Source organism: Scaptodrosophila lebanonensis, unplaced genomic scaffold (assembly GCF_003285725.1).
Source record: "Scaptodrosophila lebanonensis strain 11010-0011.00,11010-0021.00 unplaced genomic scaffold, SlebRS2 tig00000024-arrow-pilon, whole genome shotgun sequence".
In the NCBI taxonomy this organism is placed as follows: domain Eukaryota; kingdom Metazoa; phylum Arthropoda; class Insecta; order Diptera; family Drosophilidae; genus Scaptodrosophila; species Scaptodrosophila lebanonensis.
In genome coordinates this window covers 8,953,160-8,977,509 of record NW_022060538.1, presented here as the reverse complement: position 1 = coordinate 8,977,509, position 24,350 = coordinate 8,953,160, and the positions used below count along the sequence as shown (strand labels likewise).

The following is a 24,350-nucleotide window of genomic DNA, read 5'->3' as shown; positions in this document are numbered from 1 at the left end:
TTGCTTCGCCTATACGACTGACATTCATTTATTAATTACTCTTCGCAGCTGCTAACTGTAGTTGGCTAGTAGTTGCGTGAGTTTTGTTTTTGTTTACTTTTTGCAAAAATTAGTTATGGCTGCCTAACGAACTGCTTACTGTGATTACAGTTATTGTTACTGCCAATCATTTCGGTTAATGCTGTTCGCTTTTATTGCGGGCCTGAAACTACATAGTTGCTTGCATGTGTGTTGTCTATTACTTCTTTCGATTTTTGTTTCTTTTTTTTTCTCTTTAGCTCCATTTATATAATCAAAATTTTGGTTTTGCTTTTTCATATAATATATGTGTATATATATAAACAATTATATTTTCATTTTATTTATTATTTCCTTGTTGCTGTTGCTGTTGTTGTTTCTGGTTCCCATCTACTCTATTCATCAGATTGGTTAGCGGCGGCCACACAAGTTGTTTTTATTTACTTTTCACTGCTTATTTTGTAACTACGCTAATTTATTTCATTTGTTTTATTTTTAAATTATTCTTTATAATTTCTCTAAACTTCTTATATACTTTGTTGTTGTTGTTGTTGTTTCTTCATGCGTTGTGTGTGTGTGTGTGTGAGTGCTTGTGAGTGTGTGTGTTTTTGTCGGTGTATTTGTGTAAACATTTGTTTAACGCTAGTTACGCTTTAGCTTTTCATTTGTTGTTAAATTTCGTTTGCGGCTTTCCTTCGAGCGCTGGCTGCACTTAATACGTTGTTGTTGTTGTTGTTGCTGTTGTAGTAGTGGTTTGTAGCTCTTAAGCGTTTTGTTGTTGTGTTGTTTACCTTTTGCCATTCAATGTTTCGTGTTTCATCTCGTTTAATAATTTTCACTAAAAACAAGTGGTTGTTGTTGTTGTTGCTGTTGTTGTGTTATTGTTGTTGTTGTTGTGGTAGTTGTAGTTTTTGTTGCAGGGGTTACTTTCTTTGTTCGTTTGTTTAAAATTTGTTTTACTTTATTTAAATCTTATTTGTAGCTTTAATTTATAATTTAAATTTACTTAAATGTTTAAAATAATTATCGCTTGCGTGTTTTGTTTGTTTGTTTACTTTAAATAATTAAATTAAAAAAAATATATATTGTAATATGTTCTTGCTGTTGCGGTTGTTCCTGGTTGTTGTTGTTGTTGGTAGTAGTTGTTGCTGTTGTTGTTGTTGTGGTTTCTCATCGGCTCTTGTGGGTAAAGTGTTTTATTTTCTCATTCAAATAAACAATTACTAACTGTTGCAGGTTGTGTGTAGTTGTTGTTGTAGGTGTGTGTGTGTGTCGGTGTGTGTGTGTAGAAGGTATAGGCATGTGTGTAGGTGGCGTGGTAGTGTGTATGTGTTTAATAGTATGTCTCCTGTTCCAACCAGCCGCCAGGATTGCGACGCAAGTAGAAACGACGTGTCTCATCATAGATGAAGATGGCCAACGCAAATGGAATGGCTGGGAACCACCAAACGAGTCTGCAATCAGCAAATAGTAAATTAAATTTAGTCTTTAATAATAGTATTATATTGTTATATTGAACTCACTTCAGTGGGTACATGCGCAGACCCTTTTGCATGCCCGGGCAGTAGGACAGGAAGGCAGCCAATACGGTTTCAAATATGAGACCAAAGTTCAATGCCCAGTTGCGCATGCCCTGTTGGAAAATGGAGTTACGACGCGTCTTACAGATGATCAAATCGGCCCATTGCACAACAACAATCGAAATGAAGAAAGCGGTGTGGCAGGTATATTCCAAGGTCTTGCGATCGCGATAGGTCTACAAAGCCAAAACCCAAACGTTATTTAGTTAAGAATGTCAAAAGCAGTTCTGTGAACGTCTCTTACCCATTCCTGGCCATACGAGTCAGTTAGATCGTTGACCGCCTTCGAGTCCCACATCTTACGTATGCCAAACAGATGCAAGGGCAAGAAACCGTTCTCAGCCATAATCACGAAGTACACAAAGAAACCGGCAGCAGCTTGAATCATACCGATCTGTCCATATGCCATGGAAATCAATCTGTTCGTGTGTGTGTGTGTAGATTTGTGTATAAAAAAGTAGATAGGGCATTAGTTAGGGTGTACATACAGTGTACAGATAGACTATAGGTTTCATTTTTTTCGGTTGTGTGTGGTTTATTTTTCTGGGTTATTTGTTTTTGGACGAAAGGCACTATTTTGACGAGCGGCAAAGAGCTGTGCAGCGCAATACCTGACAGGCGCATGCGCAGTTTTGAAAAGGTTTTTGAGCTTGCGGGGAAATACAAAATAAATAAATTCCAAAATTTTTTACAAAAAATAAAAAAACGGATGTTTAACATGTGTTGTTGTTTTCTTGACAATATGAAATTATTTAAAATATTTGTTTTCAGTTAAAAATGTTTAAAAACAATTACAAATCTTGTTTGTCAAGAAAACAAATTACATGTAGGGTGTTCTGTTGGAGAGTTATCTGCAAAGCGGGCTTTAAATAGAACATTGAGGTACCAAACCTGAACCCAGTACCTAGGCTGTCGAACTCTCTAAATCAGCATTCTATCCATTTGTCACTTTCAATATGGGAACCTATATTAAATAGATATTGCATTGGCAATAACTGAATCATGAATCTGTCGTATGAATTAGGGCTTGTACCCTAATCTAAGGTTTAAGCCCTAAAATGGAAATTAAATTTTGCGTAACATTACATTTTTAATCTGGAGCTGAACTATACATTTTAATTTTCTTCTTTTTTTTTTTGGAATTGAAAGTATGTCAAAAGTAATGTTCTTCTTTATCAAATAAATTATCAGTAGACTTATACAATTATGATAATCTTTTTATTATATTGATTAAGCATAATTAATGCTGATCAAATTTAAAGTTCTTTAAGATCGGTTCTTCCATTTTCTTTTGACTTTGCTTTCGCTAGTTTAGAAGAAAAAATGAAACAGTACGTTTTGAGGACTATTTTGCTATTATTCGACACAAAATCAAACCGACTCTTTCATTATTATTTGAATCTGTTAGGTGCTTTGGTTCCGCATAGTTTCGTCTTAATATAATGGTTCTATGCTGATCTTTGTTGTTACAAGTTTGGTACCGTGTGTCTATTTGATAGAGCCTGATCCCATACTGAAAAAGTGAAGGTAAAGTGCTTCACTTCTCTAGGGGATTAAACACAATTTACATTTAAGGGAAATATAAAGTTATACAATTTTTAAGAAGAAGATCAATCGAAATAAGAAATAAATCTAAAAGTGAAAAGGGAAAATTAAATTGCAGGTGGAAATTTATCACAAATTAAAGAGTATAGATAGGTTTTAAGCTGTAGGGGAATCAAGAGTATTGCAGAAGGCTCTTTAAGAGTGAAAATATCACACAGATTTATAGAAAGTGTAGAACTTTAGGATTGCAAAGCTAAGCAAATAGCTGCGAAAGTAAAACATAATACATTGATTACAAAAAATATATAACATATAAATTTGAGACAAAAACCCTGCCAAAACCGCTGCAGTGCTGCTTGTGCAGTGTTCTCTTAATACTATTTAGTATTAGTATTTTTCAATTGTTAGTCATTTGTTAGGCCGCTTTACAGAAATGCTCGTTAATTGTTTTTTTTTTACAAGCAAATGAATTATTTGTATTTTTATTGCTAGTTGTTAGGCGGTTGTTAGACTTGAAACATTACAGCGTGGATTGTGTTTTTGGTTGCGAAATTCTTATATTTGAGCGCGCGCAGAAGCAAATCAGAAAGCAAATGAGGGAGCGATTCTCCGTTTTGAACAAAATATGCTACTACTATATACATACAAGTATATGTACATACTACACATAGAATGTGATGATCAAAGCAGAGAGTTGTTTGGGCATTTAAACTATATACAGGACATACAAGTACATACATACACATAATACATATTTGCAAACAAATACATTTAGACATGCAAAGCACAGTGAACATGGCAAGCTAAGTTGAGGAAATGCAACTACATTTGTTTATAATTTGTTAACATGCTAAGTTCTTCATTTACTTACGCGTAACAAGAGCTTTGTATTAACTAAACATTAAATTATAAATAAACTTATAGACTTATAAACGTAAAATGGAGAATTGGAACTGATAAACCTCACATTAAAACTTACTGCGAACTGTTCGTTGCACTTTTTGGTTTCTTCTTGATACTTGAGCGGGACTTTTGCACAGGATTCTTAGAGTAGGTTTACGAGTATATAGTATAGTATTATGTGGTTTATGAGAGTGTGTCTAGAACAGAACTCAAGCGTTGTTTGTTTTTTGCTTTTGTTTCCAACAAACTCAACTACAAGAAACACACTAACTGCTCTACAAGTTTTAACAGCGTAAGCTTCGTTTTTTCTGTTTTGTAATTTTGTTCAATGATGTGTTGGAAGATACTCGGATATAGTATAATATATATAGTTGATGTCTAACCGATCGTTTGTCTGAGTGTGTGTTTCAATGTTTTTTTTTTTTTTTTTGATTTGGCGAGCGCAGGAGCGAGCGAGCGAGCGTTAACTTTTTTCTTAACTAACTTTGAAAATATAGTATCTCTAAAAAAGCGGCTATTATGCTATAGTTTCTGCTTGTGACTATATAACAGTTTCATGTTGGCTGACTAAACTATATAGACATACACAATATACGTGATTTGTGTATATATTGTTGTGGGTGGACGGCAGTTAACGTTGTGCGAAGAACACACAAACACATTGAGAATACACATTGAGTTCAAAAGAATATCTTAGGATATACAAAAATTGTAACTGAAAAGGCAATTTCGACACAAATTTCGATTTTTGTTTTGTTTGGTTTTTCAGATTTCAACAAAGTTAACAAATTTCATTCCACATTAAGAGTTTAATAATGGGTGTAAAGAAATGAAGGATAGTCAAACTTTTTTTGTTCACATTTAGTAAATGAAAATTTTTTGGTTTTTCAAAAATATATTGTATGTAGAGTCTATATAGATTCAAATGTGTGTAGGAGAAATCAAAGAAATGAACGCAGAAATGCATCAGCAAACGAACAGACTAATTTAAATATAGTTTTGTTTTTTTTTTCTCTGTTCGAATTGTGTTTCAAAAAAAAAAAGAAGAGGGAAAAAAGAAATATGGAACGCGACACACACGTCAAACAAACGACAAATCGAATAAGGTTGGAAAAAAACGTATGGTTGCATGTTTGTTCAGTTTCTAGGTTTAAATTTCATTTAACTAATGAACTTAAATAAAATATTGTTTTGGTTTTGGGTTTTTTGATTTCTTAGAACTTTAGCTTTAAGTATGTCCTGACCTGCGATTGACCAAGTTGTCGCGATACGGGTCTCTCGGCTGACGCTTCATAATATCGCTCTCGGCTTGCTCATAAGCGAGTGAAATGGCGGGTATCTTACGTTATATATTCATATATATATATATTTAAGAATATATATATTGTTTAGTGCAAATTGCAAGTTTCATTTCATTGTATTAATCAAAAAGAAAGACATAATAAGAGTTGAAAAAATGTGGGAAATACAAAAATAGGAGAAAACTGGTTAAAGTTTATGTATTTCTTGTAAGGTACTTGCTGGCGCATTATATTATCGTTATAATAAATTGTTTTGTTTTTTGTTTTTTGTTTTCATTACAAGCTAATTAATATATGGACTAAAATAGTTATAACAGAGCGAAAGAGAAACACAGAGATAGCGAGAGTTGGAGTGAGAGAGAGAGAGAGAGAGAGCAACACAGTTTTGGGAATCGATAGACAGTGTTTGGTCGAGTTCTAGAAAGTGTCTGTTTTAACTTTTTTCATAGCTCCCTCGTACTTATGAAGCTAAAACTAAACTAGGGGCAAGTGACAGCACCCAGTAAAAAAATGTTTATATATTTATTGTTATAGTACAAAAGAGAGTACGTAGGATATATATATATATATATATATATATATATATATGTATAGATAGGGTTTGCTTAAATTGCGCTAAAAATATTGTAATGAGAGAACTGTTTTAGAATTAAACTAAAGGGATTGACGCCCACTTCTGATGTCAAGAAATGTGGTGGAACTACAAATGATTGAGGTATGCTGTTCTGACTGATCGATGCTGATGATGTGTTGGAGGTATGTGGGAGTTGATGTTAACGTAATATTTTTTGATGCTTCGAGCTCTAGTATGGATGATGACTGGTCTTTGAAATCGAGTTTCTACATTTATATATAATAAATAGATAGGTATATCGCTAAAGTTAAAATTTAACCTGCACTAGCATTAAGTAAATCACTAGTTTATATTGTTTATAATGAGGAAACTGCGACTCGCGATGGAAATATACAGCTGAGGATCTAGACTTCTCTCTTCTAGAAGAACTGCAACTGACAGACTTACCTTTGAAATGACTAACAAAATATATATTACATTTCAAGTTCTTCGATGTTCTTTGTACAAGCAGTTATGGTGTGAAACATATATTCAAATATAGTAAATAAATAAAGTACAGTCGTACTTTAAGCAGGAGAGACGAAGAGGAAGCATAAGAGCGCGCCGAGTTGAAAATAAAGTGTTGGAAAATCGTAAAGGCAAGACTGAGAAATCTAGCTGAGTGGTCGAAAGGCATTAGATGGTGATTGGTTTTTTTGTTGCCTATTCAGAGATTTTTTTTTGCGAGTGCAATATTCCATGTTTTGCTCTAAGAAAATTGTCGAAGTAGTAGCACCAGAGTTGAAATTATAGTTTTTCTTTGTGTCTTTAAATCTAAACCCTTTATAGTATATGTTGATTTTAAAATTTGCAAAATAAGTTTTGGATTAAAATACTATTATATATATGTATATGATACGGTATATACTATTTAATAATAAGAGATATGCGTTGCAATAAGTCAATATTTAATAAATTTAACTGAGCCTTAAAAAGCGAGATCTCGTAACAAACACAAAAAAATATATAAACAAGTATTATAAGCAAATATACGTACTATGTATATTGGAAAAGGAAGTTAGGGATGTATTACGAGTACAAAAATGATTTGAGGCGCAGTCCTTGGAAGTTTGCTAAGAATAGATAGATCCTGTTCGCTAATGATTGTCTATTGAAGAAAATGCAATCTAAGTGTATGAAGAGTACGTATTAAGAAGTAGAAAACTATAGGAATCAAATACATATTTCTAAAATGAGCTAGAAATTTGATCATTTAAATCATGCCTCCGATATTCCCTATAATGTTTCGGAACAAGAAATATTATAATAATGTGTGAGAATTTGAATCTAAACCTTGCCGTATTAATTCTTTTGAGGTGTGAAGAAATAGTTAATCAAAAATCGAGAACAAGTTCAACATTTCTAAAAGGTACATTTTTGATCGATTACACAATTATGGCGAGACGGATTAATGAAAGAAATCTAAAAACGTTTTACTTCACTGATACATGTTCAAGAGATTCGATTTTTCTGAGACTGCGCGTATCTAGGATATAATGAAATTGATCTAGAAAAATTAGCCTGAACTACGCAAGAGTGAAAGTTCTAGAGAATCCAACTCCACTGAATACTTAACTAATTGTTAGAAGAATTAAAAAGTCGAAAACTCGAAGGATAGTATTGAAAAATATTAAGTTAAACAAAAAACATTCAACATTTAACAAAAATATCGAAATTATAAAGATAACGACCTTTCCAATATCTGAATTTAATCCAAAAAAAATATTTATATACCTAACATAAAACATAAACACATAGATAAAGAATTTTAGGTAAAATTTCGAGGAAATACATATGCAACGTATAATAAAAAAAAAAAAAACATTTAACAAATAAGGGCAAATATATAGAGGTAAAGCTTATTTCAAAAGTCCACAGTTTTATAGGAATATTAGTGGTAGTAGAGAAAATATAAATTGAAATATTGTTATTTGTGTAATTTGCTTTTGATTTTCTTGAATACAAGTACTGAGAATTATTGATCGTAATAACGCGCATCAGATTCATTTTTGGAATCGAATAAGTGACGAAAAAGGTTGCAAAGAGAGAGGAAGAAAATGGAATCGAAATAGCATTCATGAAAATGCTAATAAAAAAGCTTCACTTGCGCAATTTTCCTAAAGAGTTGTTTATTAAGTTTTGTGTTTTTTTAAACTTTGTATTTTCTTTCATTTTTTCTTAGAATGATTTCTTTAGCAGCACAAAGAAAAACTTTACCTTTCGTTGACCAGCTTATCTTGAAAGGGATTCCGGGGCTGACGTTTCATAATATCGGACTCAGCCGTCTCATAGGCTAAGGAAATGGCTGGCACCTGAATGTGCAAGCGCGTTGGTTTTGTAGTTGAGTAGTGGGGAAAATAAATTGAAAATAAATGTGAAAAACTGATGAAAAATAAATTCGTTCGCAAGTTGTTGACAACTTGGACTTGGGCTTGGACTTGGGCTTTGACTATGTTGCCTGACAAATCCTTGAACTGTCACCGAAGGCCGCTGATGGGGTTTTGTTGCTCACATACATATGTTTACATATCTATACAAGACTTAAGCCTAACTTAGACCTTATATATATGTATAGTACAAGTATATATTTAAACTTAGTAAATGTGTTGAGGAATTGATTACAGATGCTTAAGTGTCAGATGATGTAAATAAATGTTGGAAGTTTTCTTTCAAATAATGAATTAACTTAAATTTTAAATGAACAGTTTCGCTTTTAATAATTGTTGTTAACATATTTTGTATCTATTTTCTACAATTTGTGTGCAATCGGTTGTTTAAAAAATTGTTAATTTAACTCCAATACGAAAGGGTGAATAATTTTGCAAATAAATGCCAAATGTACAAACTTAAAATGAGAATTTAAAACAAATTTTCAAAAATAAATAAATATACAATGCCAATCATATACTTGTATATTTTGCCAATATTGCTGCGATGAGTGGAGTGAGGGTAACTTTGATTTAGTTACGGAACATAAACGAATAAATTGTGGAAGATACATATATACTTGTATTTTGTATTGTTTTTCTTTTTTTGTTTTTTGTTTTGGTGAGGCAAACGAAACAGGTACGACGCACACCAATTATAAACACCAATTAGAGCTTTAGAATAGAGGCGAGTGTTACATAGGAAATAATTTTGAAAATTCCTCAACGGAAACAATATTGAAAATATATAGTAAATAAACATCAGAAAGTAAAATAAAATGAAATGCATTGCTTGATCGGATTCGTTAAATGGTATGAATGAGCTCAGATTGGATTCGGGGATCAGTTCATGATCGAGATCGCATATGCAAACAATTTCCGAGTAAGTATAGTCTGATGGATGAATTGTGACTATATGCTACAGAGAGATGAACGATTGAGATACTGTTTGGTTGTGTGAAAGTAATTTAAATGATAATCATCTTAAAGGTACAATAAATTAGGTAATTAGTAAACCATAAACATTGAACGGCTTGTTAGTTTTTGCGCTGCTTTCATTGAGGCGTTACTTATATAGAGTATGTTAATAAATTATTACAATCCAGCCACAGACACAGACATATGTTATAGTTATATGGGTTTGCGCTTCCGATAGTTAGTTAGTTTGGCAACAACAACTATTTCATTAAATATGTACAGACATTTTTAAAATTGCTGCACATTTCATTTATATTTAGTATTTGCTTTGGGTTAAGTGTAATGCTCTGTGTGTGTGTTTGTATGTGTGTGTGTGTGCAAGGGTTATATATATGTGTGTGTGTGTATTTGTGAGTTTGGCTAAAAGAAAATTGGCTTGATTGGCACCTTGAGTTCACTAATTTATCGTTGAAGGGGTCACGTGGTGGACGCTTCATAATATCGGCTTCGGCAGCTTCGTAGGCCAATGAAATGGCTGGCACCTAGTATTGGATTATCGGATTGTTGGTAACATTAGCAATGTTTAGGCATTTGATTTCGAGTCGTACACGTTTGGATTTGAAAGTGTGTTCGAGCGATTCAAGTGTTTGTTTGTTTGTTTGTTTTTTCATTGTCGTTGTGTTGTATAAAAAGAAGATTCAAAATTACATTGAGATCATCGGTTAAAAACTTATACTAGCGTTGTTTTTTAGGTTTTCTAGCACTGGCACTGGCACTGGCTGGGGAGTTCACGAGCCTAGTAGTGTGGTTGGGCGCGCATTAAATGGATATTCTCTGTTTACCTCTCGTTGACTAGATTGTCCACGTCGGGGTTGCGTGGACGTCGCTTCATTATATCCGCTTCGGGCACTTCGTATGCCAACGATATGGCTGGTATCTGCACGCAGCACCCACGCCCAGCACCAAATACAATTCAAATCGCATATACATATGTGTTATACAAGGCTTAAACTTACAGGTACTCTTGACTTGACTTGACATTACGCTAAACTTGCTCAAAGACTTAGCCACAAAGTTATATTATGCATATATATATATATATACAAGTATAAAGGTAGCTTGCAGTGTTAGTGAAGGATTTCAACTTACCATGTCCGTGCCCAAATCGATGCACAGAATTGTAACTGTGCCCAATGGCAGTGGTATGTCGCACAGAATGAAAGCCAAGAACGGTGAGATTTCGGGAATGTTCGAGGTAAGTGTGTAGGCAATGGATTTCTTAAGATTATCGAAAATCAAGCGACCCTCCTCAACGCCAGTAACAATCGAGGCAAAGTTATCATCCAACAGAATCATGTCAGCAGCCTAAAGTGTTGGGGGAAAATGTTTAGTTATAATTTTTACAGTATTGATTGAATTATTTTACTCATGTTCAGACTTTCTTTTTCTCTCTAAATACTATTGAACACTCATTCGTTACTTAAGATTTTTAATAAATAAGACAAGTCTACTTCATAGGATCCTCAGTGTTAAGGTTTAACAGATGACGATGCTCATACAGACAGACAGTCTTGGAGTTCTATAATTATGCTTTCAGAGCATAACCAAATTATATCTAGGTTGCAGTCTGAACAGGGTGTTGTAGAAAATTTGTTTGGTCGATTCACAAACCTGCTTGGACACATCAGAGCCAGCAATACCCATAGCAACACCAATATCAGCCTTCTTCAACGCAGGCGAATCGTTCACACCATCACCAGTGACAGCCACAATGGCGCCCATACGCTGGCAGCCCTCAACGATGATCAGTTTCTGTTGCGGCGAGGTACGGGCGAACACAATCTCGGTGTGGTAGCGCAGGATCTCATCCAGTTGATCGGTGGAAACGTCACGCAGCTCAGCACCGTGGACAACAGCAGCCTTGGCCTCGCGAGGATTTACCTCCGATACGGGTATGTTCAAACGCTGGGCAATATCCTCAACAGTCTCATTGCCCTCCGAAATGATGCCGACCGATTTGGCAATAGCCTTGGCAGTAATTGGGTGATCACCAGTGACCATAATGACTTTGATGCCAGCTGAACGGCATTTGGCAACGGCATCGGGTACAGCAGCACGTGGGGGATCGATCATGGACATGAGGCCAACGAAACGCAGATTATCGATGGGGAAGTTTACGTCATCGGTGTTGAACTTGAAGCCAGTGGGATATTTGTCTGAGGGCAGTATGAAGTCACAGAAGCCGAGGACTCGCTCGCCCAAACCTCCCAGTTCCATGTAGGCATTGTTAAAGGCCTCCTTCATCTCCTCGTCGAGCACCTTCTCCTTGCCGTTGATGAAAATGGTCGAGCAACGTTCCAGAATGCGCTCGGGAGCACCCTTCATGACGAGCAAATAGCGGGGATCGTTGGAATCATCGGTTTCGTGGATGGACACTTGGTACTTGTTGGTCGAGTTGAATGGCACTTCGGCTATCTTCTTGTTGCGCTTGCGAATGTTCATCACATCGCCGAGGGCCAGCTCCATGCATTTGAGCAAAGCAGCCTCGGAGGCATCACCGCTAACTTCCTTCTTTAGAATGGGCACACCATCCTGGCCACCCTTGAATTCGGCACGGTTACAGAGAGTGGCAATGCGAGAGAGCGCCTTGAAGCCAGGGCTAGTTCTATCGTATTGTACACCCGACTGATCCTCGGTGGTATCGGCCTCAATGATCTGGTTATCGAACCACATGTGAGCGACAGTCATGCGGTTTTGTGTCAGGGTGCCGGTCTTATCGGAGCAGATGGTCGAGGTGGAGCCCAGGGTTTCGACAGCCTCCAAATTCTTTACCAAACAGTTCTTTGATGCCATACGCTTGGCAGTCAGGGTCAAGCACACAGTGACAGTGGCCAGGAGACCCTCTGGTACGTTAGCGACAATAATACCGATGAGGAAGATCACAGCATCCAGCCAGTGGTAGCCCAAGATGAAGGCAATAACGAAGAAGGTAACACCCAAAAATACAGCGACGCCGGTAATGAGGTGAATGAAATGGTGAATTTCCTTGGCAATAGGAGTCTCTCCAGTATCCAGGCCGGAAGCTAAGCCAGCAATACGACCCATGACGGTGTGATCGCCGCAGCTGATCACAACACCTTTGGCGGTGCCCTCCACAGCGTTGGTCGAGAAGAAGGCCAAATTCTTGGTCTCCAAGGGATTTTCGTGTGTGAATTCGGCACCACGCGATTGAGGTTCCGATTCACCAGTCAGCGAGGAGTTATCCACCTTAAAGTTACGCGCCTCAATGATGCGAATATCGGCGGGTATACGATCACCAAATTTCACCTCAACAACATCACCCAGCACCAAATCTTCGGCGCGCAGCGTCAGTTTCTCGCCCTCGCGAATTACAGTGGCGAACTGAGGCACCATGTTCTTAAACGACTCCATGATCTTTGAACTTTTCGATTCCTATAAAAGAATTATCATTGGAATTAGACGAGGACTTGATTAATTTGTGTAAATGAAGCTATGTACCTGATAATATGAGAAAATGCCCGTCACAATGACGACAGCGGAAAGTACAATACCCAGATACAAGTTATCATCGGCCGGCTCCTCGCTGGTACTGGCTTGAATGGAGTAGGCGACGAAGCAGAGTATAGCACCGATCCACAGCAGCATGGCGAAACCACCGAACAGATTCTTACAGAATTTCACCCATTCGGGTGTCTGCTTGGGTGGTGTAAGCGCATTGGGACCATCGCGTTCTAAATTCTCCTTGGCCTTGGCGTGACTTAGACCCTACAAAAATTGGATAGTAATACAATTAGATTTTATAAGGCTGTCATACTAAATAGTAAGCATTCCATTCACTTACATTTTCGGGATGTGTCTGAAAACGCTGATACAATTCCTCAGGAGAGATTTTATGAAAGTCAATATCCAACTCCTGTTTGAGATCATCTAAATTCTCTTTCTTAGGTCCTTTGGCCGGCATTTTGCGTCTTGACTGTTGGTTTAGTTACAAAATAGTATTATTAATATATGTTAGTTGATTCTTTCTCATGTGGAATTGAAGAGAAGAAAACAGAGCAGCGAGTGAACCATAGACCGCCACAAAAATCGATTTACTTCATGCCATTAACCGCTTTATTGTTACTCGTATTATTGGTTAATCATTGATTACTTGGTGGATCGATCGATAATGTGCTTCCAAAGTAATACCCGAAAGTCATATTTTACAGTTGATTTAGCGTGTGGTTGTGTTCGTGACTTTATTAGTTTTTTATACGGGTGTGTTCTGGAATTCGCTTCCAGTCTAAATTCCAAAAAAAATGTAATTGGAATTTGTTTCAATTCGACTAATGGAAGCGAAATACAGCGCACACACACACACTGATATGTAGAACCAGTTAACAGTTATAAGAAGAATATTTACCAGTAGAAGATACGAAAAATAGGTCATAGTAGTAGTTACTGTTACTTACCACGTACGCTTACAAACAAATGAAAATTAATGCTACAAAGAACCGTTAAAAACCAATTTAAACAATTTACTTTCCATACCTTACCAAAGCTCTACAAAGTCACTAAATGCCTGTTGTTGAATGACATGAGCTTTTTACGAATAAACTATCTACTATACATACATATGTGCATGTCAGGATGCTATCAATTGGGGCGTAAATTAAAAAAAAAAAATTACAAATAACAAAATGCAACTAAACACTGCGAAGCGTGAGAAAATTTGCATTAGGCGCCTCTCTATAATCTGCGGCACATGCAAGTGGCGCAAAAACGCATTGAATGTGAATGTCACGTAAATGAAATCAAATGTGTGGCAATAAATAAGGTGTACGAACAACAGAATGCCGGACAAAACTCATCTATATAATGGGCAAAAGCTAAACAAAACAAACTGAAAATCTAAAATAAAAAAACGCAAGCAAGAATCAACAACAAACTAGCCAATGCAGTGAATGAAAATTCGACTTTTGTTTTTTACTGCATCTTCTATATATATGTACTAGCTATATACTATATATATATATGTTTATTTATATTTACGAGCAAAACTGCAAAACTTTGAATAGAAACGCATTGACCTTAGTAGCATTTCAAATTGGATGAACAAGAAGAAAAACAAAAAGTTCAAAAACTGACATTTACTTGCTATTTACACTAACTGGTATATACCTGATATATAACTACCTGATATTGAGAAGTAAAGCTGCATTGACCTCAGACAAGCATTTTATATTAACGGAAAACAAAAACAAATTTAACATTGAATTCTAAAATTGACTTTTGTTTAGTTTGAAATTGAATGAATCAGATGGGAACATACTATATGTTGGTGTATAGAACTTTTATATCATCCGTAAAAGAAATGTATTCAAAAATTGGCAAAATGGAAGAGCTATTGAATGAAAAGGAGTTGGATATACTTGTATTAAACTTAAGATCAATGGAGAGTACGTAAGTAAGGTTCCCTAAACAAACGAATTAGCATTACGATGATATTGAAATGAGTTAGCATCTACTATATCGACTATAAAGCGTTAAGAAATGCCTAAATGAAGAATTACTAAGAGGGACTGAAATACTGAAGCCCTATTATCGAAATTGAGTCTGATAACTAAGTGAGAAAATTGCAAATTTATTTTGCAAAATTGATTATTTATTTTCAAACTCACGACTCACATTAAAAATCATTTGAAGTTAGTTTAAAAAATAATATTAAAATTAATAAGTTATTAAAACATTTGCTTTTGTTTGATTGCGCTTAACATTTATATTATCTATTCCATGTTTGTAAACCGAATCGCTGAAGCAAAATGTTTAAACAAAATAATCGAATATAGTATCTATATAGTATATGTATATAGTACAGTATATAACACATTTATTTAGAACTGAACTGTTGACGCAGCTGCTGTGTCTGGCTGGCTACGACAAATGTTCTATTGGGAACATCTATATAATATTATATTATAATATAATGTATCTATATTTGTTAGCACGCGGTTTCTTCACTGACGTCACAGTTGCAAATTTTAAAGCCCTCATAATTTGTATTTACTCATGAAAATGTGCGGTCATTAGCTATACACTTTATTATATTTAGAAACTATACGGCAGTAATTTAAATAAATTGAAATCACATAAAAACTTGTGCAATTTCGCAATTGCCAATATATTGAAAAAAAAAAGATTCGCTATCTACACAAATATAGATGGTGTACATAAATTCATCTTTTCGAGAGGGTTCTCTATTTATAGTTGGCATAAATGTCAAGCGCCAGTCTGTAAGCGGTAAATGTCACTTCCCAAAAATAAACGAAGAAATACACAAATAATAAGTGCAAAGAAGTGTTACAAACACAAATAAATCTACGTATAAAATCGATTTAGTAAATAGCAAAAGAAATCAAAATATAATACGGTCAGACAGACAAATAGTTTGCGCTCAAGTTTATTTTATTTTAGTAGAAAGAAATTGTGGCCAATATGAGAGTTTTATTTTACAACATAAATTCGGTGCAAATTTTTAAGCTAAGTCGATTCTAAATAAAACAAAGACTGATACAAATCAACTCCGAAAGTGGGGTTAGTAAGAGGCTAAAAAAATAATCAAAATTAAGCCACGGTTAGATAGGCAAATAGTTTGTTCACAAATTCGTTGAATGTTAGCAAGAACAAAACTTTAGATTTAAATTTAAGAAATGGACAAACTTCTGTGCGAAATATCTGTCTGTGTAAACGTAGCTTAATATTAAGTCAGCAGCTAAATTAAAGAAAAAGCGACACAGAAATTGCATGAATTATATTTATGTAAACATATTTATGTATAGGTACGAGTATATGGTATGTGCTGGTAATCAAAAATAAAAATATGCATGCTTTAAAAATGCACACCACAATGTTGATATATATATATATATATGTTTGTTTATGTGTGTGTGTGTGTGTGTGAGAAATAAAAATTGTATTTACCTTGTAGCGACCATCGGCTGTGCGATTATCGTCATCGGTTGGTATAACCGTTGCGACTCGATAAGAGTCCGCTCTCCCATGCTAAGAAGGCGACACAGCGGTTTGTTGGTGGGGGTTTGGTTGGTCGGTTGGTTGGTATTGGTGGTGGTGATTGATTTGAATTGATTGATGATGCATTGATGATGAGGGCACGAGCGGTAAAAAGATACAAATCAAAAAACGTAACAAATAATGGCAAAAATATAAAGACGAGCATAAAGGAAAAATGTACTACATACTACAAATAGGAATAATGCTTAGGGATATGCTAAAAAAATATGCATTGCATAAAATACACACACGAAATTATCTTAAATGCTAAATGATTGTGAGCCTAACTAGAAATAATAAATCTACTTATCAGATGATGTTGACAAATTGATTAAATAGCTGTATTTGATCTCTATGTATTATGGTTTCTGTTGTTGTTTATAAATATAGATGGATATATATATCTACATGTTTCTTGGTCAATTTTATAAAAATATGGCAAATAAATGGCATCAATAATGCAATAGAGAGCATGATTGATAAAGGCACATCATGTTTATTCAGTCGCTCATTTAAGACTAAACTTGGCGGATCAATCAACTGACAGGGTTGCCAAAGGTACTTTATAGGTTCGTTTCCTACTACAACAAGTATTTTATAATCTTTGGACAACAACGAATTCTCAAAAGTTGCATTGTAGGTTCTCACATATGCGAACTGATTTATAGGAATAGAACGAAATTGTGCTGCTGTACAACTAAGTATCAAAAATTTTCTTTTTGCAAAAGTTCGAGCGTTTCCAAATTTTCATTTTTTAAGCATAATTTATTTGAACGCTTGAAATGAAACATGAAAACACATGATGTATAATCTGAAGTGGTTTACAGAAATTGAAAATAGAACTGTATGTTTGGTGAGGGTCTCAAATTGTTTTGATGATTCAGCTAAAATAGTTATACAAGGGACAGGGACTTTAGGGAGAGCGAGTCAACAAGGACAGTGAATCATGTAGTATGCGTATTAATATATAGATATATATATATATGTAGGTAGATATGTATGTGTGTAGTCATCAATGTCACATTAGCCAGTGGAATTTTCCACAGCACAAAAGTCACGTTCGGCACACGCTTTTCAACAATATTTGCGGTTATGTCAGCGACACGGCGCATGTGTCGCATGGAAGCTAAAGAGTGCCTGATTGTCATAAAAACAATGGAACGTAAATTGATTTGTGGGGTGTTGCTGAGCGTAAGACTGTATGTACTTATGTGGGACAAATTACCGCAAATGACGTCAAATGTGGGGTAAGCCTATAAATAGGTTTTGAAACAAATACCCCAAACATTAGTCTGTCTTATCAACAGCGCGGAAAATGAGTCATTTGGGTGAAAACAAAAGAACGAATGCTCAGAAACAAATAAAATGTGAGAAAGAAATTGCATTTAAGATACTTGTAATAATCGTTTTTATTTAACATTGCTGCATGCGATTGCCAATAAGAAACGAGAAAACAGGCGATTGTAATTTTTTAAAAACAAATCAAACAAAATACTACAGAAGAGGCAAGAGCGGGGAAAGACGCCAGTGTCTGGCAACAAATGAAATGATTTTTTCAGAGCGCGTCTACAACAAACCTGTCGGGACGCTCACTTGAACGCCGCGCCGGTGACGCAGAACGATAGCGAGCTATATTTTTATATACACATGTGTATATGCATGTATGTATGTACATATATACAAACATGTCTATATGTATCGAAGAGAATAAAATAAATAAATAGGTTCATGCTGTTTGTTTTTCGCTTAGCCTGGCAATTTTTGATTTATTTAGATTGGTGATTATTTGTGTGTTCGGTTTTTCGATTTCGTTGATTTTTTGAGTTCAGCGTTCAGCGGACATGAAAGAAATCTTGCAGCTTTTTGTGCGCCCGAATGTCTTTGAATTTGATTTTTTTTTTTTGCTTACGCACTTTTTGTTGTTTCTGTTGAAGTAACTAATGGGTTTGCCGTTGATGTAGTTGCCTTTGAATTTATTTAAATTGGTCTATTTTATGACTCTGTTTCGGCTTAATGCTTATTGTTTGGGTTACAAGCGGCTGCCAGACAATCTAGACGATCTGTGATAGAAATGAGGGGGGGACATCGAAGAAATACATATGTATAATTAAAATCTAATTGTAGTGTTAGTTGATAACAATTAACTTAGACTTAGTGCTAGACTTAAAGCCGTGGCAAACAATTGTTAACATCATATACATATGTATACTATATAGTGGTGATAAGGTTTGTTCAACAATTTATTTGTAGCTGTATTTTATGCGCTCCCACAAATTAATTTAATTTAAGCTGACAGAAAAGACGGACAGCTCTAATGTATACTAGTAAGTACTACAAAGAGCTATGGCAATTTTCATGGTTCAATTGTTTTGAAACAAAGCGCAGTCGACAGTTTGCTTTCGAGTCTCAGTCACGCGGCGGCTCAAAGTCGCCACAATTGCAAATTGTTGCAAAAAAAAAAAAAACACAGAAAACAGAAAACAAAAACGCAGCATGTGAGCGAACAAACAAGAGCAACCACAGCAACAACAATATAAACAATAAGTAGGAAAAAGCCAAAGCCCAGCTCAGTACAACAATTAGAACGCCAAGCTGGGGTGCGGGCTGAATGGCCAACCAATGGGCAGTCAAGTTGCTCAGGATGGATAGGCGCGATATAAATCAAAATGCGACAATGGACACAGACACACACACATTCGCACAAATGTTAATTACATAAGAGCACACCACACACACACATACATACATGCAATGCCAATTAGGCGGCCCGATACAAATATATCTACAGTTGTGTGCTTTGCGTCCAGCTGCCTTCCCATTTTGTTGTAGTTTTTTTTCAGCCTTTTGATTATGGACACAAAATGTTGAACAAATTTGCGCGCGCCGCAAACACATTTGGCATTTGAACTTGAATATCAATTTACAACAAATAAATATCGGATGCCAAGCAGTTGGAAAGGTAGAGAATCAAACAGATATATACTTATGTATATATATCTATATATGTATAGAGAGAGCACAATCTGTGGCTAGTTACAAGATGATGGCCAAGAAAAACGAAGCGACCAAGTGAAAACAAAACGTATTTTCAATTTCCAGCAACCAGAAAATGTTGGTGGTGTGCTATCGTTATATCTACTTATATGCGGTTTAAGCCAGTTTGAAACCAGAAAAGAGCGGCTCTGTAAGCTCACCTGCCGCTTATCACAAGCCAAGAAAATGAACCAACAACAATAACAACAGCAACAAGAATTTAACGCTTCATTTGAAATCGAAACTGACACAACCACAAAACAAAGTTCATTTCAAACTATATTCGAGTACATTAGTTACATATATGGTCGCCAATGTTCGGCAAAACTCTGTCTGTATGAACATCCTGATCTCAAAAATTACAGGAGCTGGACAAAAGCAACTATGCGTAAGCCTGGCTATAAGGTGTTTTGCAGATCAAGTCTGATTTAGATTTCAAAAATATATATGCATATACATATGTCTTATAAAAGATCGGAAGAAAAATAATTCTTAATACAATTTAGTTATTCAATAACATTGAACAAATGAAAAGGTTTATATAATACCCATTTATGGTACACAGCATTTCTACAATCTCTTTTTAGCATCGGACAAACATACACCCTACCCATTTATATATTTATATCTAATTTACAACTTGGAGAGAGTAGAGGTCTGTAGCTATCTATCTTTGATTTTATTGCCTGGACACATAGGTGAGCGCCACTGCCCCACAAGTTGTGCGTCACCATGAAAAACCAGTTTTGATAACACAGCCCTACCAGAACCCTACAAGAAACAATCGTGCTTCTCAATTAGACCTGTTTTGTGTGTTGCCGGACGTTAAAAAAAATTTTTTTTCTTTCTAATTTGAAAGTTATTGGCAAAAATAAATAGTTTGCTAAACTGTTCAAAAGAATTGTTGTACAAATTGCGGGAAATCTAATTTCTAAGTTCATGTAGGTACTAAGAATTCAGTCAAGAGATAAGGTTTTCAACCCCAACTAATCAAGTTGAGAAGACAACAAATAATTTGAGCTTTAAACACGCTCACAAAGACGGGTTTTTTTGTGTTTGCGATTCGATGCTAATTGTTTGCTGTTTATTTACATATTATTTGCCGTCTTTTTCTTACAACATTCGTTATCGTTATTATCGTTAGCGGCCGGTTTTCATTGCACACACGAATACACACAAAGAGATCTTTGCAATTGGGGGAGCAAACAAGACAAGTTAATCATTTAGCATACGAGACAAGTCTGCAATGCAAATGTTTGCGTTTAGTCAACAGCAGTAAATATCTAACACTAGGGGTAGACAATTAAAATTTAGTTCTGTTCGTTCCCAAACAAATAACTTACTTATTGGAAAGTACAAAGATTACTATATAATGAAATAGAAGTCTGAGAACGATAAAGTGGTTCAATCTGATACTTCTTCCATAACTCATATTACGGCATAGTTATTGCCACTGGAGAATGCTAAGAAAAATGTCAGATTGGGAAATCCATATTTAAAAATAAAACCAGCATTTCAAGTACCAGATAATTCGACAATCAATGATATGCCTTGGTTGAAAAGCTTAAAGAAATGCGGCCACTTTTAGATACGCATCATGGACTGAAATGTGTTACGAAACTAGGTAGACTGTTGATAGACTGCCTTGTGCTTGGTAATTAAAAACGAGTTACTTGCACAAGTATACCTAACAAATACTTAGAACTAAGAGAGTTAGCTTCAATAAAAATTAATGGTAATACAAATGAAAAATTTCTATACATTAATCATTTGTTCGTGATCATGACTTTTAAAAATTGTACAAGTACTAAACGTAAAATATGTATATGAGTTGATTTATGGTTTTCTTTTTTTTTTACCCACCTGAGTACTCATAACGCGCGTTCTTTGAGATACAAACTTTTATGAAAAGCAGTTAACAATTACACAAACGAGAAAAATTTTAACGGCGACAATAAAACGTAACAAAAGCCAAACAATAATTTAAGTGTTTAACAAATAAAAAACAATTAACAAAATAAAAAACTGCAATAAAAAAAGAGCAAAACGAATGTGAATAGTATAAGAAAATTATCATTTAAAACTTATGCAACAATCTGCAGGCAAAAGGAGAGACATTCGGAAACTGAACCCTGCAGGGGATACTGGAAAGTGGCAAGGCGGCAAAGCAGCAAGTGGACCGCAAGGTATTGGAAAAGCGCAGAGTGTGGGAATGGAATGGAAACAGGCGGTCGTTGTCAGTTGGTCAGTCAGGCCTGGAAACTGCAGCAGGATGTGAAATAACGGCACATGCTGCGCATGGAGCGGCAACCAATTTCTGCCGAGCACCGTCACCGCCACTTCGATTTTGAGAATCGAGTGCAATTCTCGGGAGCTGTCGGCAACTTGTTCGAAAATGAGCAAATGTCAGAGAGAGAGCGTCATGAGAGCGACTGAAATGTGATGAACGCTGAGCGAGCAAATTGTAACAATTTTTTTTTACAGTATTTTTCGAAGAGATTTTGTTCTTTTTTGTTTTTATGTGAAGAAAATTCTACATTTTGCTATATTACATTTTTTGTATGCTGCCGCACAATTATGAAATGGGCAACAGTGGGTGGCCCTCTCTCTTCCTTTGCTGCTCTCCCTCCCTCTTCCCCTCTCCCACTCTATCTTGCTCGAGCTCTCGCTGTGTGGCTGACTGTGCGGTTTTTTAGGGGCCGTACATTTGGGGTAGCGCTTAAAGTAGCAAGCGCGCAGGAAATTACTGCTATTCCAAAATGTAAATCGCGTCAATTGAATATAAACGATTTCATTGCCAAAAATACGTCAGCACGATGAGAAATGATGTGCAGATAGCCTGGCCGTTGCCCAAATATTCCAACACTATCTTAATATTTGTGCTTATTTTTGCCAACAGAAAAAAAAATGTATTGACAAATTTTGAGTTGAGAGCATTATAAGGAGACTGTGTGGGGCCCAACCTGTATGCTTGCCGCCTTGCCTTGTCTTTCCTGTGTCTCTATATGCTGACCATATGGATTTTCACACACTCAAATACACTCGCACACACACACACACACATATCTATGTAGGTACACACTAGCACTTGGCCTTACACATTATTGTTTATTGGTATGAATGTACATATAGTATATTTGTATGTATGTAGATGGGCTTACATTCAAACATACATATTTTTTTAATTTTTTGTTCAAATGTTGCACTTGCACGTTTTACTTTGGAATTTGACATTCATAATTCTTTGGGGTTAACATTTATCTTGATATGTGTATATACATACATAGTATATATATTTTCTTTTCTATATCCATGTCTGTGGTTTGTGGCATGAAGTTGGAAAAATCGATTTTGTACAAGGACGTTGCCGTCGTTGTAGGGGCGCGTTGCAGTGCGACAACGGGAAATGATGCCCTAAACTGTGTGTGTGGGTCTGCCTTTCATTTTTTTCTTCTTTTTTCTACCTTTTACACGTCGGTTGCTATTACACAATTTTTGCGTTGCGATTGCCTCGCTCTGGGGCAGCTGGGGGTTTCGTAGAAAACTACCCCGTCGATGGCGTTGTTTGCACTAGAAACTGTTTTCTTATTCGCTTAATCTCTTTGCAATAATTTTACTTTTACTAATTTTTTTTAAATATATTTTTTTATAACAAATCACACACGTTGCGTTTTTATACTCGTTAAGCTAAAAAGCTTAAGAGTTTGGTTTTCTTTTTTTTGTTTTAATTTGGTATCCTGAATTGGTTTTCTACTGCTCGTAATTCTTCTTCTTCAACTTTATTGATGCACAGTTATTGTGTAAGCAGCAAGCACCAGCGCAACGGCGGCGGCGGAGCAGAGCTGTACTCTAGTGCTAGCTAGCTGTACCAGAGACCCGAGAGACGAGTTTCAGAGTATCTACAGTTAGACCGACCTTCCCAGTTCGGTATCAACGCTCGACTGAAAATTTTCAGCCCGTTGCGAGTGGTTAAGCTTTCGATGCGACGAAATTTCATTTCCGAGAGTTCGAAACACACACACACACACACTGACAAGATAAAAGCGCGCGCTCAGAGCTTTCGCCATCGGACAGATGTTTCTTTCGTTCCTGCTGCTTCTACTGCTACTTATCAGAACGAGTGCATATGTGTGTGTGTATGTGTGTTTCTTCTAGCCGAGCAAGCAATGCCGAAGCGTGCGAAAATTGCATGGGGGTGGCGTGAGTGGGGCAGGAGGGGTTTCAGGCCGCAAGCTTTCGAACAACACGCCAAATGTATGGCAGTGTGACAAGCAGTGTTGTCAATTCCTAACCATAAAATAAAGCTAGACCGACACAGAAACAAGCCAAAAGTAGCCAAAGGAATTGTATTGCTCGCAAAAGTGTTGTTTTTCATTGCAAAGAATATCAATTAAAAAGCTAAACACTCCTTAAGCTTCGCAAACTCCTTCGTATTGTCTGTTCCAATCCCAATTCCGATACGATATTTGGTAGCAATATATTAATAAACAAAACAAATTTGCAGCCAGACTTGTTATTAAACATACCATTCAAGTAAATGCTCTGATGTATATACTATATATTCTTATAAGTACATATGTATGTATTAAGCAATACAAAAAATGTTACAGTACAATAAATATCAATTTTTAAACGCAATCGCAGCTTTAAAGTTCCCCACAATTATCATTTTATAAGCTTTTGAGCTGGCGGGAAAATGGCTAAATTGGCAACACTGGCGACAAGTGGCAACCAGATAGACAGCACAGTGAAACGAAATCCATAAAAAAAAATGAAAAAAAAACTGGAGCAGCGTGCTGAGCGGCAAGCAAATAAGTGAGCGAACAGAGTTCTTTGCTTCCATCGTTAGGCGTGGTTGCCAGTGTGCAAAGGAATTTGTGTCAGTCAGGCGCAAGTTTCAACGAGAAAATTTACATAAATTGTATAAGCAGAATGAAACACA

At 35.8% G+C, this 24,350-nt stretch overlaps 1 protein-coding gene across 7 annotated transcripts; it reads right to left on the bottom strand.

Moving 5' to 3' along the window:
• Nucleotides 1-564: 564 nt before the first annotated feature.
• LOC115620536 (sodium/potassium-transporting ATPase subunit alpha) lies at nt 565-23,348 on the bottom strand. Of its 7 annotated transcripts, XM_030513811.1 has the most exons (10): nt 21,272-21,391; nt 16,286-16,366; nt 13,167-13,298; nt 12,824-13,090; nt 10,976-12,757; nt 10,454-10,669; nt 9,752-9,846; nt 1,843-2,017; nt 1,542-1,774; nt 565-1,472 (listed from the first exon to the last, which is right to left on the bottom strand). In XM_030513811.1, the coding sequence occupies exons 1-10, from the start codon at nt 21,281-21,283 to the stop codon at nt 1,352-1,354; spliced, it is 3,114 nt and encodes a 1,037-aa protein (XP_030369671.1). In that variant the 5' UTR covers nt 21,284-21,391; the 3' UTR covers nt 565-1,351. The 7 variants fall into 7 exon arrangements, with proteins under 7 accessions (XP_030369671.1, XP_030369674.1, XP_030369672.1 ...); XM_030513814.1 differs by lacking the exons at nt 16,286-16,366; nt 21,272-21,391 and adding an exon at nt 23,324-23,348; XM_030513812.1 differs by lacking the exons at nt 16,286-16,366; nt 21,272-21,391 and adding an exon at nt 22,873-23,336.
• Between the last annotated feature and the right edge of the window lie 1,002 nt (nt 23,349-24,350).